Source organism: Rosa rugosa, chromosome 1 (genome assembly GCF_958449725.1).
Source record: "Rosa rugosa chromosome 1, drRosRugo1.1, whole genome shotgun sequence".
Classification (NCBI taxonomy): domain Eukaryota; kingdom Viridiplantae; phylum Streptophyta; class Magnoliopsida; order Rosales; family Rosaceae; genus Rosa; species Rosa rugosa.
In genome coordinates this window covers 27,553,099-27,570,294 of record NC_084820.1, presented here as the reverse complement: position 1 = coordinate 27,570,294, position 17,196 = coordinate 27,553,099, and the positions used below count along the sequence as shown (strand labels likewise).

At 38.4% G+C, this 17,196-nt stretch overlaps 3 protein-coding genes across 3 annotated transcripts; 1 reads left to right on the top strand and 2 right to left on the bottom strand.

Annotated features, from left to right (window-relative positions):
- Window positions 1–235: 235 nt before the first annotated feature.
- LOC133725438 (serine carboxypeptidase-like 18) lies at window positions 236–1,314 on the bottom strand (the record flags this gene model as incomplete). The annotated part of the gene is made up of 5 exons (XM_062152707.1): window positions 1,064–1,314; window positions 824–946; window positions 620–722; window positions 371–408; window positions 236–289 (listed from the first exon to the last, which is right to left on the bottom strand). Coding segments are annotated over exons 1-5 (396 nt in total), but the record flags the coding sequence as incomplete, so codon positions are not given.
- Window positions 1,315–3,974: 2,660 nt separating this feature from the next.
- On the bottom strand, window positions 3,975–7,743 carry LOC133729441 (receptor protein kinase CLAVATA1-like). The gene is made up of 2 exons (XM_062156973.1): window positions 4,948–7,743; window positions 3,975–4,809 (listed from the first exon to the last, which is right to left on the bottom strand). Exons 1-2 carry the CDS (start codon window positions 7,535–7,537, stop codon window positions 4,454–4,456), a joined length of 2,946 nt encoding a protein of 981 aa, XP_062012957.1. The 5' UTR covers window positions 7,538–7,743; the 3' UTR covers window positions 3,975–4,453.
- Window positions 7,744–10,902: 3,159 nt separating this feature from the next.
- Window positions 10,903–11,777, top strand: LOC133725430 (protein FAR1-RELATED SEQUENCE 5-like). Its single transcript, XM_062152694.1, has 3 exons — window positions 10,903–10,928; window positions 11,078–11,097; window positions 11,200–11,777. The coding sequence occupies exons 1-3, from the start codon at window positions 10,903–10,905 to the stop codon at window positions 11,775–11,777; spliced, it is 624 nt and encodes a 207-aa protein (XP_062008678.1).
- The last annotated feature ends 5,419 nt before the right edge of the window (window positions 11,778–17,196 follow it).

Below are 17,196 nucleotides of genomic sequence, written 5' to 3'. Positions count from 1 at the left end.
GACAGTGCTCATTATCAAAACAAAAAGTAGTAATGTTACTCACATCTTTAATTTTTTGAAGAGCAGTAACACAAAGTGTATTGTTAAGTTCCACATTGACATAGTCCCCACTGCAATTAGTTTTAGCAGCCTACAATGAGCATGGTATAGTTAAAACTTCGTCAAAAGTAATGTAAGTATGTAACTTATGCTGACAATATTATACTTCAAATGAGCAGTAAAAAAATATTATGCACCTCTCATTTACATCAATAAAAGAATCTGAAACTGGATTTCCAAGCAAGTATCCCTGTTTCAAGCTAAATCATATTATACATTGCCAAAGAAATGAATTAGGGGAATACTAAAATGAGATTAGATAGTGTATTACTTGGAGTTGCATTCTTGGCCTTGACCCAGACTCTAAACCTGCAATGCAGTATCCAAGGTTTAGGAAGTTAAATTAAGAGAATTTTTTGTTTCCTTCACAACACAATACTATTGTTCATACATTTGACCGACTATGACCTCTTAAGTAGTGCATGATTCACTATAGGTTCCATATCAATAAACGGTTTTCAATCGGGCGTGTGTGCATTATTGATGCCAATATTTCTGCCTTGAATATGAAGAGACTTACCTTCTAGTATATTCTTAAGAAGAATGGGAACAATAAGTCCTGAATATGAGTCACCACCAATGTACAGTTGATTTCCCTGAAACCTTGGGTGTGCATATAACCACTGTTTCACAAATCATAGAAATGAGTAAGAGAAACTGCAAGATTTCAGAAACATGAAAATAAATGCACAAATAGAAGTACTTGTGATTCTTTTCTCCTTACCTTTCTTAAGAAAGTATAGGTCTGTGCAGCTGATTTTGTATCGGAAGTATAGTACCCTTCCGAGGTTGTAGAGTATGAAAACCCAGCACCAACTGGTGCATCTATAAAGATTATGTTGGCCACCTACATGATTATAAGGATTTGAATGAATTAGATTAGCCCAAATCCAAAACATAATTAAGCACCAAATGCATAACTTTTTTATAAGCACAAAGTGGATTGAAATCTAAAAATTTGCACCTTGGTCCATGAATATGGATTCATAATTATAGTGGGTATGCTTCCATTGTAATGCAGATCATAATTATAGTAGGGCATACTGTAAACACATCTAAAGGTGTATAAAGATTAGTAATATTCAAATGTTCTTTTTTTTTTTTACTAACTGTTTTGTTCCTATTTTGGTAGGCCTACGATTTAGTATGCTTCTTTATCTGTCTCTAATTAAACATCAAAACTGCAGATTGGATAGAAGATAACAGTTATAAACTGCAACCAAACCACTCGAAGTAAAAACCAATCCAGTAAACAAAGAAGAGCTCCCAAGTATTGTGCCAGCTCTTCTAATAAACAAAGAAGACCCGAGTCATTCTTAACCACTCAAACAAAAGATACAGAAGAAAATGATCCATGAAACTTACCCTTAAGCACCCACTAGCTCTCCCTCCTGTTGCTGCAAATACATTCGCAAATCAATCCAAAACAAACACAAAATGAAAAACAAAAATCAATTCCACAATCAATTCAAATGGAGATTCTCACCACCTCCAAAGTCGAAAAAAAGAATACAGCAATAGATAACTCACCAAACCTGCAGCTCTCCTGCTCTCTTCAACGTAATTTAAAATTTCATCTCCCTCTCCTTGTTGATCACAAACCCAATATCACAACCGTAAACTCCTGCATCACCAAAACCCCAAATCCGTCACATGCAAGAAACAAACATAGCTCATAAACTCATAACACACAATGACGATCATTATAAGCAAGAATAACTACCGATTTGTATAGTGATGATCCCAGAATTGCAGCCAATGTCAAGACAGTCCTTGCCTTCAAACCACTCATTCTTGAAAACCTTCAATCTAGGATCTTCCTCTGCAGATTGACAGCCAACATGTGCAAGAACTAAAATCAAACACAATCAACAGGCACCAGCTCAAAATACCACAGATTTAAGCCATTCAAAGACAAACCCAACTCAAATACATAAGAATTAAACAAAAAAGCCTGAACTTTAGATCAAAACTGGACAGGGAATCAGTATTGATGGTCACGAAGAGGAGAGAGGGAGAGAGGACCTACGAGACTAGACGTTGGAGAACTAGCTAGAGCTGGCTCAAGTTGGAGAATGACAAGCTCAGGTCCGCTGATAAGCTGGAGGTCAGATCGGATCTCAAGCTCGAGGTCTGGAGAACGAGATCGGGAACTCGGGGTGAGAGAGCGAGGCAGGGGAACACGGGGTCAGAGAGTGAGGTCGAGGACTCGGGGTCAGGTCGGAGGCGGCTTCAGTCGGCTTGGGTCGGAGAGGGACTTGGAGCACGTCAGGTTGGAGAAGGAGGACGGGGACTCGACGTAGGTCAGCTTGGAGAACGATGAGGTCGACAGTTGAAGTGAATGAGCTGCTGAAGTCATTCGAACCCTAGCTACAGTTTTAGAGAAAGCGGAAAAAAATACTAAGTGTTAGGGGGGATGAAATAATTGGCCCCCGCGTTTCTCAAACTTTAAAACTTAGTCCCTCCGCGTTTTTTTAAAATTTTGGAACGAAACTTTTCTCATCGTTTTCTTTGGTGACTGATGTCTATAATACCAATGGAAATCGGTTTTTTCACAAACTGATGTTAACATGTTTTTTAACATCAGGTGCAATCCTGACCGATTTAATAGTGGCGATGTCTAATGACATTATTCTAGTAGTGAGGGGGAGTGTTGAAGGCTGTTGACTATTGGTGTATATGTCAAGCTAGGATTAATTCTATAGTTGTAATATGAAAGAATTCCCAATTCAAGTTAGAATAGGAATCCTTATACTCCAACAAATTGTACTTTGTAGTTCCTATATATAGGACTCCTATTATCAATGAATAGACAACATGCAATTCTCTCATCAATCTCTCTTGCATCCTATTTCCTTAAACGTGTACGTATTTTTCGATGCGATAATAGTTTGTACGTGTTGATACAATATAAACCAACTTATAAACAATTTTGATTAACTTTATTTTGCATATCCTTCATGTTAATTACTTTTTTATCCCGCAGCATTGCGCGTGTTTGTTTACTAGTTATATTCTATATTCCCATTAACTGTATGGTGATATGGTTTGTGTTTTACAACTGGGCATTTGGTGCATGATATGGCAAAACGGAGGGCAAAGGTTCTTTCTTCCTCAACTCAAAAATGGACTCTCTCTGCTTCGTTTTGCTTTTTCACTCGTAGCCGTGTAATTTACAAATCCAAAGTTGATCCCACACACACTTATTATGATCTCACCACTCTTTTGCTTAGAAAGCTCATTCATAATGCACGGCTATAATTGAAAAGTAAAGCAAAAACTAGCAGAGAGCAGAGGATTCTAGTTTCAGAAAGCATATACCAATTATCTGATATGCATGCCACAATATAATGTCAAATACCTGAACTGGAGTGATTGTAGAGTTGTCATAGCTGATGTCAACTCTCTGTAAAAATTGAAAATAGAAACGTTTAAGAACTTGTAGCAGTGATCTAACTAAAAACTAAAGAAATGTAACATAGGTGAGAGAAAAGGTAGATCAAGTGCTTTAACTGATTTGGATGTTTTCTTGAAGGAGGCCACAATTGTTAGCCGTCCATTAATTAGATTCAATCCTCTGTAGTTGTGTACACACACGACCAGTTTCATAGTAGGTGTAGTTTAACACTTCAACTCTAATTATTTGTTTTTGTCTTTGGAGATGCAACAGTTGATGAACGTGTTTCGGCAAATTATGATATTCTGCTTGGAATCTTCATTCCAGACGGTTGGCTCGAGAATTCGAGATCACGTATCCTGAATCATTTAATGATCTGTTATTTTTATTCTCTGCAGATTGTGTTTTGTTTTTCCTCAATTGAATCACTACAGATATGTTGATGATACCATGAGGATAGGAACGGATGATCGACAGAGGCAATATCTTCATATTAGAGAGATCAGAAGAAAATTTGATTTAAGCCTTAAGGTTCAGTTCATTGTTATACACTTCAAGGCCGATTTTCATCATTATTGGAGACTTGTAGGCTACATTCATTGCTGCAGTACACAGAGTTTCTATTTATAAATGAAATCATATAGTTATTTCAACAGGCATCTTTTGCTGAGAAATAATGAAGGTGATCAAAGTAAGCAAGCAATATGTGCTTTTATGAGGAATCACTTGGTTTCATATCTATGAAAAATCATGCTCTTAAGGTAAATATGCTAGCAGCCCTTCTAGAAGAAAGTAGAAGATGGAAAACAAAGCATATCAACTGCATGCTAGCCTCCATTCTTATTATAGAAACTTCAAAGCCACACACTAAGTGGTGGTGTTTGGACCAGATATGTTGCAGGCTATATCTGCACTATAAGTTTTAGTCAATACTTAATATGCATAGCGCACAACATCCTAAGGGTTTGTCATGCCTGGAGCAGAACAAGGAGGATTAGTGAGGAAGTAGACGACTTCCCTCATCGTAGGTCTTGCAGGGCTGTGATTGTCGACGCACATCATAGCTATCTTGAACACATGCTCGACACTTGCCAGTGGGAACCCACTGAGCCTGGAGTCCATTACTGTGAGTACAGATGATGTAGTGGATGGCTGAGCGATTTGTGATGTGGTTTGACTTACCCAACTTACTATGTTCATAACTTCTTCTACTAGTTCCACCACTGGTTTCCTCCCTGTTACTAGTTCCAGCAGAACCACACCAAAGCTGTACACATCAATTTTCTCATCCACTTTCATTGTGCGACCATACTCTGTTCGATCATACATCACAACAAACACAGGCAAAGTGATTCAGCAATATAATTGATTCCTTACATGGTTGGTTTGTTACTATACCATTTTCAAAAAGAGTAAGATAACTGATGACTTTATGTTAAGAGATTACGCACCTGGGGCAATGTAACCAAAGGTACCAGCAAACGAAGACATGCAATCTGTTGGTCCTTGAAAGTACTTGGCAAGCCCGAAATCAGCAATATGAGCTTCGAAATTAGAGTCCAGCAAGATGTTATAGGACTTTACATCCCTGTGTATAATCAGAGGCAAGCAATCATGGTGGAGATAACACAATCCCTTTGCAGCTTCCACAGCAATCTTGTACCTCATTTCCCACTCCAAATGCCCTCCATTAGACCCATGCAAAAGCTGTCCCAAGCTACCATTAGGCATGTACTCGTACAACAACAAATTAGTGTCCATGTTTGACATGTACCCCAACAGCCTCACTATATTCCGGTGCTTGATTTGTCCCAATGTTTTAATTTCAGCCGAAAATCCCTGATCCCTCTTCAACCGCTTGATGGCGACATGATCACCATTTGGCATTGTCCCTCGGTAGACAACTCCAGCACCACCCCTGCCGATAATGTTCTCTGCGTTTAGGCACTGGAGAACGTCCTCTATATTGAGATCATGCTGTACTTGGAAAACTGTGAGCTTCCAAGAGCCACATTTCTCAATCTTTCTGATCTTTTGCTTCCTATAAACCCAGATAAGTACATATATGAGAAGCGGCATGAGTAGCAAAGTTACCAGAGCTCCAGTGAGTCCAGCAATGATGACTTTATGGTCTCGAGGTCGTGGGTGGTTATAGGAGCTGCATGAAACATTTCTCGGCAAACACAAATGTGGATTTCCATTAAATGAAGCGTTGTTGAACACTAAAAACTGACCTGCGGTTGGGATCCTACCAATGAAATTGTTATAGGAGAGATCCAAAGTTGTAAGGTTCGCCATGTATTTGAATTCCACAGGTATTGGACCTGTTAGCTTGTTCCTTGAGAAATTAAGAATGCCAATCTGAAAGAGTTTGCCTATCCCTCTTGGGATTTCCCCAACTAAAGTGTTTTGACTTAAATCTAGGGACGTTAGAGAGGAACAGTCAGAAATTGCAGCCGGAATTTCACCACCGAATTCGTTGGTGCTCATGTTGAGTCTGTTTAACGATTGTAAACTGAAGATTTCTTTTGGTACTTGCCCGGAGAATCTGTTGTTATCCAGCAAAAGAGTTTGTAAGTCCTTGAATGAACCAATGGTGGATGGGATTTTTCCAGAAATCTGATTCCGGGAAAGTGTGAGGCCTTCGAGTGGGGCACCCAACATCTGCATCGGAAGTTCTCCAGACAATTGGTTATCGTCGAGCATAATAAAGAACAAATTAGGTAAGCTGAAGATTCCAGCAGGAATAGCCCCTGTGAGTGTGTTTCTCATCAATTGGATATCCTCGAGAGACTTGCACCGGCCCAATTCCTCTGGAATCGAGCCAAAGAATTGATTATCCTTCAGAATCAACACACTCAACCTCCTTCCCTTGCACAGATCGAGAGGAATCAGCCCGGTGAGGCGGTTTCCGCTTACATCAATGTAAATAAGTCTTCCATTCCGGCCAAGACTCTCCGGTAGAGCAAATGTAAAGTTGTTGTTCCAAACTTGAAGCATCTCCAGATGAGGAAGATCACCAATAAAGTTGGGTATCTGGCCGTGGAGATTGTTCTTAAACAGGTTGAGAAGTGTAAGGTTCTTGAGCTTTGAGAAACTCTCTGGTATTTCACCGGTGAGTTCGTTTTCAGAGAGGTCCAGATTCATAAGTTTGGCCATACCCGAAAGTTCTGGAGGTATATTACCACTCAAACGGTTATCCCATATATACAGCGAGTGTAAGTTCTTCAAAAAGCCCAGAGTCGTCGGAATCGTGCCGGAGAGGTCACAGCCGGCCATGTCAAGCACTTGCAGCGACTCTAACATCCCCAACTCAGGTGGAATTCCACCGTCGAAATTGTTTAAGTACTGGACATGAAATTCCTTGAGATTCTTCAACCGAGCCAAGCTGGCCGGAAGTTTTCCGGCAAGCAAGTTACCGCTGAGGGCCAAATATTCTAAGTTATGAATATTTGAATAATTTCCGGGAATTTCCCCGGTGAAGAAGCTCCCGCCAAGATCTAGATATTTGAGCTTTTTGAGACTGGCGATCTCAAGGGGAAGGCTCCCAATAAAGTCGTTGTCGTAGGCGTCGAGAACCTCAAGCTCCGTCATTCGGAGTATGATTTCTCCAGGAAACCTTCCACTGAAGACGTTCTTGGAGATGTTCAAAAGCTTTAATGAAGTCAGGTTGGCGATCTCCAGTGGAAGACTCCCTGCTAAGCTGTCGTCGGCAATGGTGAGGTTGATGAGCTTGTTCAGAAGCCCAATCTCCACCGGAATCGAGCCAAACAGAGGAAAACTGGTCACGTTAAGAGCAACAACTCGTGATTGGTGGTCACATGAAACTCCAGAGAAGGAGCAGTAGTAGCGAGAAGAGGGCTCCCAGTCCTCTAGCCCCGAACCTTGGGGTCCAATCATGGATTTCTTGAGCATCAACAGTGCGTCAAGGTCACTAGAGTAGGAACAACATTGTGGAAGGAAAAGGAAAATGAAAGAAATGTGGAGGAGATTATGCCAAAAGCGGGAGCCTACCGGTACCATCCTCTTGTTCAGTATCATGGGTCGCTCTGTCTAATTATAATTGTAATAGGTAATAGTGCATGTTTATAAATTCTAGCAAAAGGATTGTGGACTCACTGGTAAAGGTGAAGTATCTCAGAAATTTAGAACAAATGTTGAAGGAACCAGACACAAAGACTTCGTCGTCGGCACCCGCGCGCTCAGATCTTGCTGTTTCAGCTTTTGCTTCTTCTTTCTTATTAATGGACGTGAGGCGCTCCGGTCTTCATGCATATCATGAGCTACCGATGGGAGACGTTAGAAACAGGGCCGTCTCAAACTTTTTGGAGGTCCTGTGCGAAAACTTTTTTTTTTTTAAAAGGCTTGGATAGGTAAGGAGGAGATCCTTCCTATCCGCTTATAATAAGAAAAGGAAAAAGAGAGTACAAAGGAGGGGAATCAAACCAAAACCTCCCAAATAAATTAGTTAAAGCAAACATGGAACTAATGAAAACTTAAAATGTTGCCCTCCAAGCTTTAGTCTTATATGAAATTTATACTTGAACAAACTCACAATAAAAAATCAAATAGCCAACAATGTATGATCAATGATACCTCATTAGATGAGCCTACAAAAAAGGCTAAATAGTCAATACAAGTGTAAAGTTTGCAACAAAAAATAATTACAAAAAGATGCTTGATCTAAAACCCTCAAAATAATACATTCTTCCAGCAGTGTTGATTGATATTCATTTGAAAATTCATCTCCTTGCATTCTTAGCTGCAAATTCAATGTGAATAAGAGAACATGATTCCTTGAAGATCAAAGACTCAGATGAGACTTTGAGTTTGCTCACTGCTCCTTCTCCAATTTTCTCAATTCCCAGAATCTCAGAAAATTGCTAGACAGCCAAGACCTTTGCAATTTGAAAACCAAATCAAACCATTAGGAATACTAAAGCAAACATTAATTTATTTGTAAATAACAAATCAAAGAATCATACCTAAGTGGCTGGGTAGTGAGGTATCGAGGTCGATGAGAATTGAGGAGTGGAGAGAGACAGAACGCAAGCCAAAAAAAAAAAAAAGAGAGGATGGGCATATTATTTTAGTTTTTAATATTTATTTATTTAAAACAAAGTCAAAAAAAGAAAAGAAAATTGGGCCCTCTCAATTAAAGAATGAGAACGCAGCAGAAAGAAGAGAAGAGTATATGTTGGTCCTCTGGCCCTTATTTTACATTCTTTACAGTTTTTAATATTGGGCCCTCTCAATATTAAAAAAAAAGTGGGCCCTATTTTATCTATTTATGAAAACACAAAACCTTAAAAAAAAAAAAAAAATTGGGCCCTCTCAAATTTGGAGCCCTGTGCTGTCGCCCTTGTTTGCACACGTTGAGAGCCGGCCCTGATTAGAAAAAATTAAAGGTAAAAAGTTGACCCAAATTAAACTCCAGTATGATGTAGTCTTTGCTTATGATGACCTCGTGAACCTCATTGTCTGAATGTCATTGATCGCCCTAGCTTTTTTACTAAAAAGCAAGATGCTAGCAAGATCTTAAACGTTTTTTTTTTTTGATGACCAAAATCTTAAACGTTTCCTCTACTTGTCTTTCCAACTATCAAACTACTGGAGTCTGATAACAAAGAGACAGAAATGACAAAGAAAATGAAGAAAAAGAATAGGCCTAGTCGATAAGTAGCAACCTGAAAGAATGAGATATTAATTCTGACAACTTATTGCAGAGTTGATCATTCGGACCTTCTAATTCATATTTTTTGATGACCTCGTGAATGTCATAGATTTGCCCTCTGTTAATTTGAAAGCAAGATGATAGAAAGATCTTAAACCTTTCATTAGTTTTCTTCAATTATCGCACAACCAGAGTCTGGTAATAATTTGACAGAAATGAGAGAAAAATTAAGCAAGATCCAGACCTTTATAAGTTGAGAGAAAAGGTGGAATGATGAAAAGCAAATTTTAATTTCAAATATAATGAAACGGTAAATTCACAATACTTACGAGTGGAGAAAATTTTTGAACAAATTGTTAAACCTTAATTCAAATTTTCCCTCGATGACTCTTGAGGAATAAGAGAGAAAGTAGGGATAGCATCCTCTACGTTGATGGGAGAAAAATCTTGCAGAAAAGTTCATGCCTCCGTTTATCCTGAAGCCTACATAGTTGGGAGAAAATTCTTGCAGAAAAGTTTAAGCCAGGAGATAATAATAGTTAACACACTCTACGCATAGATAGCACAACATCTAGTTTTTAGATGTACAAAATGTGCAAAAACATCCCAGAGTTACGAAATCGGTAGTTAATGTATGTCTGAACTTTTAAACTCGTACAATTCCCACTTCATCTTGTTTTATAAGGAAAAAGTTCTCAACTACAACATCTGAAAAAAGAAACCTGCATCACAACATCATCTGTCTGCTTAACCAGCTCAAAGACACAAACATCTCCTACTTTCAGATGATTCTGCCTAACAAACTTATTCCAACCTTGAGAGAACCTACTTGAGCGATAAACCAAGTAAAGAAATGCTCATTTGCATTAGTTTCGAAAGTGTATTAAAACTTATCTGTTCAGAAACTTACTAATTGACTCGTCAATATCCATAAGTATTGTTTCCATTCAATATCACTTGCTTCAGATTTGACAGAATAGTTCCTTGACTAGTTTTATATATATCCACCAGTGGAACCTTTTGAGTTCTCATAATCCATGTTCTGCTTTGGATGTCTAGTGGAACTGCCAACATACTTGAATTAGCATTTGTTATATGAATTTCATTACCCTGCCTCTTTTCAAGAGGTCTAAACTTCTCGTAGACGCCATTACAAACTCCTTTTTGCAACCATGTCTTCCGTATATGTCAACATAGAATTTTAAATTTCTAGGGTATCGGAAAATTAGAAACTCGTCAAGCTTTAAACAATTATCATGCACAAATTGCTTCCAACCCTTTTATAAATAGAACATACCGTTATCACTTTTCACATCAACAAGCCAAGTTCCAATAGGGTACCCTTCCATCAAAATGCTTATGAAAGCTTGTGGGATTCTCTATAAGAGAAGTGGTTAGGATGTGAATCAATTGATAATATTGACAATATACTCACTATACCAAAACCTAATTACAAAGGGAAAGAACTTCGCTAACCAACCCTGGTCAGGGTAGGCTGACCACAGCCACTAACAATTCGACAACTGTCCATTTAAAAAAAAAAAAAAATTGGCTAGTTGAAGCCCCAAACGGAGAAAACGGCTTTCATTTACCGTCTAACACATCCAAATCCAAACCTCTCTCTCTCTCTCTCTCTCTCCCCCAATACGGGTTTCCTTCTGCATTCTTTTACTGAATTATAGGGATTGGAAGCGATGTACTGGATTTCTTCAGTACCCATAGACATTCGACGATGGGTATTGGATCTCTGATTAGGTGGTATATAATTTTGTTTTAGTGTTCTAATCCAAAGAGTTCGATCATCAATTCTGGGTAATTAGATTTCGATTGTGTTCTTGTTTAGCTTCTTGAAACTCTTTCGATGACAAAAATTGGTTACTTGATTCTAATTGGATACTCTGTTGCAGGTTAATGGATAGTGAAAATTGTACAAGCTTGGGCAATCAACCAATAAGTGATTCCAATTACTTATAAGGTAAAGAGCAGTGTGATGATTCTCATTGTGAGCCTACTGATGATTTACATGTAGTGAATGAAACTGAAAACAATGAAGAGGCAATTGAAGAGGTCATACTTGGAAAAGAGTTTATGGATGTTGAGAGTGCATCTAAGTTCTATAAGAATTATGGTGGCAAACATGGATTCAATGTGAGGATAAGAAACAGTAGAAAAAACAGTGAGAATTTTGTGACATGGGTACGTTATTGTTGTTCAAAAGAAGGTTTTCAAGTAAAGGACAAGCGTCATACAAATGCATCTTATTCTCAACCAGTTACAAGATGTGGTTGTCAAGTGCATCTGACCATGCTACTTCAGAAGAATGGAAATTTCCAGGTTGTCTCATTTCAGAAAAGTCATAATCATGCCTTGATTAGTACTTCAATGAAGCATTTGCTTAAGGTCAATAGAAGTATATCTGAGGCACAAAAAGCACATGCAGATGATGCTGAACATTCTGGTTTCTCCATAAAAGCAACTGTGGAGTTGATGAGTAGAGAAGTAGGAGGGCCAGAGAACCTTGGATTTTCACAGAAGGATTACATGAATTACATACATAGAAAGCGAATGTCTAAAATGGAAAAGGGAGATGCAGGTGCTATAATGTAGTACTTTCAAAAGATGCAATCTGAGAATTCGTCATATTTTTACTCAATCCAACTTGATGAGGATGACATGATCACAAACATATTTTGGGCTGATGCTCGATCGGTAAGTGATTACAGTCTTTTTGGAGATGCGCTTTGTTTTGATACGACATACAAAACAAATGAATATGGTCGACCCTTTGCACCGTTTGTTAGGGTTAATCATCATAAGCAAACAACATTGTTTGGTGTAACTTTGTTATATGATGAAACAACCGAAACTTTTAGGTGGTTATTTGTGACATTCCTCTCTGCTATGTCTGGTAAGCAACCAATGACCATTCTTACTGATCAATCTGCTGCCATGGCTAGAACAATAAAAGATGTTTTTCCACAAGCTACTCATCACTTATGTGTTTGACATCTTTATCAAAATGCTGCTAAGAATCTCAGTCATGTATTTCATGGATCTTCAGAATTTGTTGATGATTTTAGCAATTTATGTATGGCTATGAGTTTGAGCATGAGTGGCTATTAGCATGGAATGATATGCTTGAGAAATATAGCCTCAAGGAAAACAAGTGGTTGAATAATTTATTTAAATTGCGAGAAAAATGGGCACTAGTGTATGGGAGACATATTTTCACTACCGATATGAAAAGCACACATACATCGAAGTGAATGCATCAATAGCTTAAGAAATATTTGAAGCCAGAGCATAATATTTTGCGGTTTTTCGAACATTATGAAAGAGTTTTGGATGATCGAAGATATCAAGAGTTGATTGTTGAATATAAGATGATACAAACAACTCTTGTCTTAGCAGTAAGTGCACATATGCTGCAACATGGAGCAGAGGTCTATACTCCAAAGGTTTTCTTGCTCTTTTAGAAAGAATTTGTGAGAATTCATAATTATAGTACTTACAAGGTTGGTAAGTCTGGGATGACATCAGAGCATATAGTATCATATAGTTCTGAACATAATGAGCACTTGGTTAAATATGAAGCTTCAGCACAAAATGTTAATTGTAGTTGTAAAAAATTTACTTTTGTTGGGATTTTGTGTGCTCATGCACTAAAAATGCTTGACAAGAAGAATGTGAAGAAGATTCCACCGCAATACATTTTAAAGTGATGGACAAGATAAGCAAAAATTATGAGTATTACTAGTTATCATCCTACTGAGGTTCACGGTAATCCTAAGGAGTCGATTGGCAAATGGTATGGCTACTTGTGCCGCACTTCTCGTGATATTTAACTGTTGTAGCACATGATGAAGAGTTAACGAGATATGCACATGAATGTTTGATTGAGATGCTCAAAGGCTAAAGAAAAATCGCACTGAGAAAGAAGGGAGAAGTTCTAGTGATAGCAGCGAAGTGAATACTACTTTTGGTGAAAGTGAAGAGGTTGAGGGAATAGTTCAATCTAATGCTTGTGAAACAACAATTTTCCGTGGAGTTAAAAGAAAAGCTACAATTGGCCGTCCACGTACTAGATTCAAAGACCCGGCTGAACAAAAAAAGAGAAAAGTACCAAAGAAAAGCACAAAAGCTCCCACAAGAAGGAAAATACCCATGCAGGTACAGTTCTAATCCTTCTAAACTGAATAAGTGAGTTTACTTTATAACTTTGATGAATTACATCTGTTTTCAAACCATTTGTAGGAATTTGAAAGCATTGGTGCCAGTTCAGAAACACAACAAAATAGTGAACATGATGTTCAACTATCTGGTGTTTTGACTCAAGTAAGAACATCTTCATATTATAACGTTATAATTTTCATGGCTTATTGTATGTCATTTGTGAGCATCTTCATAGTATATCATTATAAGTTATGCTGTTATAGTCATATTTAAACACTTGCAGCTACCAGTATGAATTGGACCTGAGTTATGCTATTATGCTGATTTGATTCTTTTATTTTGACTGAGGAGTTTTAGCTCAATTATTTGATCTGCTATAATGATTCTTTTATTCTTTTCTTTTGTGAAGATTGCAGAACACAAATATGTTATATTAAGCCCTCCTTTTCTTTAGCTGAAAGGATGAAACGATAAACTTTTCAAGGTAGATCTATTGAGGTCCAGACTTAGAGTCAGAGGGATGCATAATTATGCATATTGATAAATTCTCCAGCAAACTGCTAGCTAGCAGAAGTTAAGTGTCAATGAACTTCATTGCAGAATGAGTGATATACATTCATCTGCTATGTCGAAGATGATGGATGGCTTAGTGAATTAATATATAGCAATATTTCCTTTAGGTTTATTACTGAGCATTACTTTTGGTTGTGTTTTTTCTTGAGCATTACTTTTCTTTTATGAATTGGAAGTTATTCAGTAGCAGCGTCTCTTTAGACCAAAGGAGAAACTAGTAATGTTATAGATATTTACTGTCATGCTTTCTTGGAATGCTTAGGCCAATGACGTTCTCAGTGTTGCATTATTTCTCGAGAGAACATTGTTGTTAACTATTCGTTTCTTTGATAAACTATGTTTAGGAAGGTGAGATTGGAACTTGGGACCTCGGACATAGGGTGAATGCTGAGTAAAGAGGATGAGATTTTGGATCACGACCCTGCTGAAGCTTATTTGTCTATAGAAGATTCAGTCAACAGCTGATATTGTATTGAACTAGCAACCGTTAACTTTTCTAAATGGTCCTATTTATAGTTCAAGTTATTCTGGTATTTCCTTGTTATTCATGGGAAGATGTCAATATTCCTGAGATGTATCAAACTTCCCTTTTCATGTAATAAAAAATGGTTAAAACCATACTTTCATCAACACTATTATCTTCTTAGACTAAGTCCAATACCAATACCTGCAAAACAGAATAAAGGTAGTCAACATTCAAAGCATAATTTGTTCTTTTCCCTACATCTTCCCTCTGGGACAATTACTAAGTGTCTTAGAAGTCCTCTTGGATGAAAACCAGTAAAAAGTTTTAATGACTAAATTGTCACTTTGAACTTCTACTCTGTGTTTTTGCTGTAGAAGCAAATAATAAATACAATTGGCTATGCAGATTACTGCAACATTCTTACAAGATAACAACCAAAACCCCAAAGATTAAACAACCAAAATCCCAAAGATGTCAATATACATGTGAATCTCTAATAAATCTGAGAGCATTGATACACAAATTGCAAAGCAAAATTGAACCATCACAGAACAAGCATCGAATTCTACACGCATAATAGAGACTCATTTGTTCTTCCATAGAGCAATCCAGACTCATTTGTTTTTCAATAGAGCAATCCAGTACAATTTTCACTATCCATTAACCTGCAACAGAGTATCCAATTAGAATCAAGTAACCAACTTTTGTCATCGAAAGAGTTTCAAGAAGCTAAACGAGAACACAATCGAAATCTAATTACCCAGAATTGATGATCAAACTCTTTGGATTAGAACACTAAAACAAAATTATATACCGCCTAATCAGAGATCCAATACCCATTGTCGAATGCTTATGGGTACTGAAGAAATCCAGTACATCGCTTCGATTCCAATACCCATCGCTTCCAATCTAATACCCATCGCTTCCAATCCCTATAATTCAGTAAAAGAATGCAGAAGGAAACCCATATTTGAGAGAGAGAGAGAGAGAGAGAGAGAGAGAGAGAGAGAGAGAGAGAGAGAGAGAGAGAGAGAGAGAGAGGCTTGGATTTAGATGTGTTAGATGGTAAATGAAAGCCGTTTTCTCTGTTTGCAACTAGCCAATTTTTTTTTTAAATGGACAGCTGTCGAATTGTTAGTGGTTGTGGTCAGCCTACCTTGACCAGGGCTGGTTAGCGAAGTTCTTTCCATTACAAAGTACACATCTTGTCTCATAATCATAGTGGAAAAACGAAAAGCAAAATCTACAATAGGGACAAGGAACTTCATCTTAAAAAAGGGATACTTTGCTTCCATACTTGAACCAGTTTACAACTTAAAGAACCCAATAAGTTTCAGCTGATCTAAACCTCATATTTCAGTCAATGAGATTGCAAAACCCAATTTGATATAACAATGTGAAATCTAGAGAGAGCCGCCCCTGCAGTCAACAAAGAAAACCAATTCTCGTCCGGCGGCACGCCCTCCTGGCGTCGTCGTCGGATGGGTTATAGTGGACCTAATGTCAGTTAATGGGTGTCCTTTGAATAATCCCAATCAGAGGGAAGGCTGCTTGGTGTTGGTGATGCTGTCTAGGTTGTGAGGAGACGCCGTTAGTTTGGAGTGTAGACGATGGGATGGTGGCTGGTGGGCGTGGATCTCCCCAAGATTGGAGTGCAGACAGTAGGAGGGGAGGTTGCCTGGTGGTGACGAGTCGGTGGCGGGGAGGAGGGGATCTGAAATGCTCAGATCGGATCGGATTGTTTCTATCTGGTTTAGGCATGTTTCAATCTGATCCGGAGCAGCTGTGTGGAGAGGGGTGGAGAGGGTTGGGAGGGGAGGTGATGCTTGCCAGCGTGATGGGGATGAAGGACGGATGGAGGGACGGCCGGCGCTTGCTCGGTGCGACGGGTATGTCGCTGGTGGTGGGATGCCGGGGCCTAGGCATGCGAGATGGCAGCATGGTGACACGTGCAGCCTGTGCTCACGGATTGGGCTGGGAGGTTTTTGGGCCTGGGCCTGGGATTGGGCTCAGGTCTCAAAATGTTTTTACTTTATGTTTTATTGTTTTTTTGTTTAATTAGACGTGGCTTTATGCCGCCAATAAGTCCCTATAATCATTTGGTATGAAGACGTGGGCTTGGTCCTAATATGCGCACTCAGTGTGCCTTGTTTGGCCTAGTAAGGCGGCGAGCCATTTACTTGATCAAATGGACGCAACCTCCTAGTGACAAAATGAAATGGAGTGTCGCAGGATTTGTTTCCGTGCAACAACATAGTAGGAAAGGTGTGCTATTTGTAATGATGCTTCTTCATTATAGAGTTATCTTTTCGTTATGTCACCGCTTTATTAAAGCAAATGGAGTAGCCAGTCGTGCACTCTTTGCTAATTGGTGCATGTTAGAATACATAGATTTTGTGGAGGCTCCCGGTATTATTTCAGGATATTCTCTTTATGCTTATTGTAATATGGGGTTCAGGCTATATGTCCCCCCCTTGTATTCTGCAATTTCATTAATTAAGACTTAAGGTTTTCAAGAAAAAAAAAAAAAAAAAATAATAATAATAATAATAACAACGTGAAATCTAACAGGGATTTTTTTTGTACATGTATTAGAGAGGGACTTACCAGTTTGTCAGAGAAGTCATCTATAAGAACTTTGAAAAAGTAGCGCTTTCTTTTCCTTGCATGCCGATTTTGTGTTCGTCTTGTTCTTTGTCTTCGCGATGAAGCAAGGGTTCAGAATCCCTATCTAGTACTGATATTTTGTGTAGGTAAAAAGTCACAAACTGTGCTTCACTTAAATAGGCACTTTGGTACCTCCTTTTCTAAATC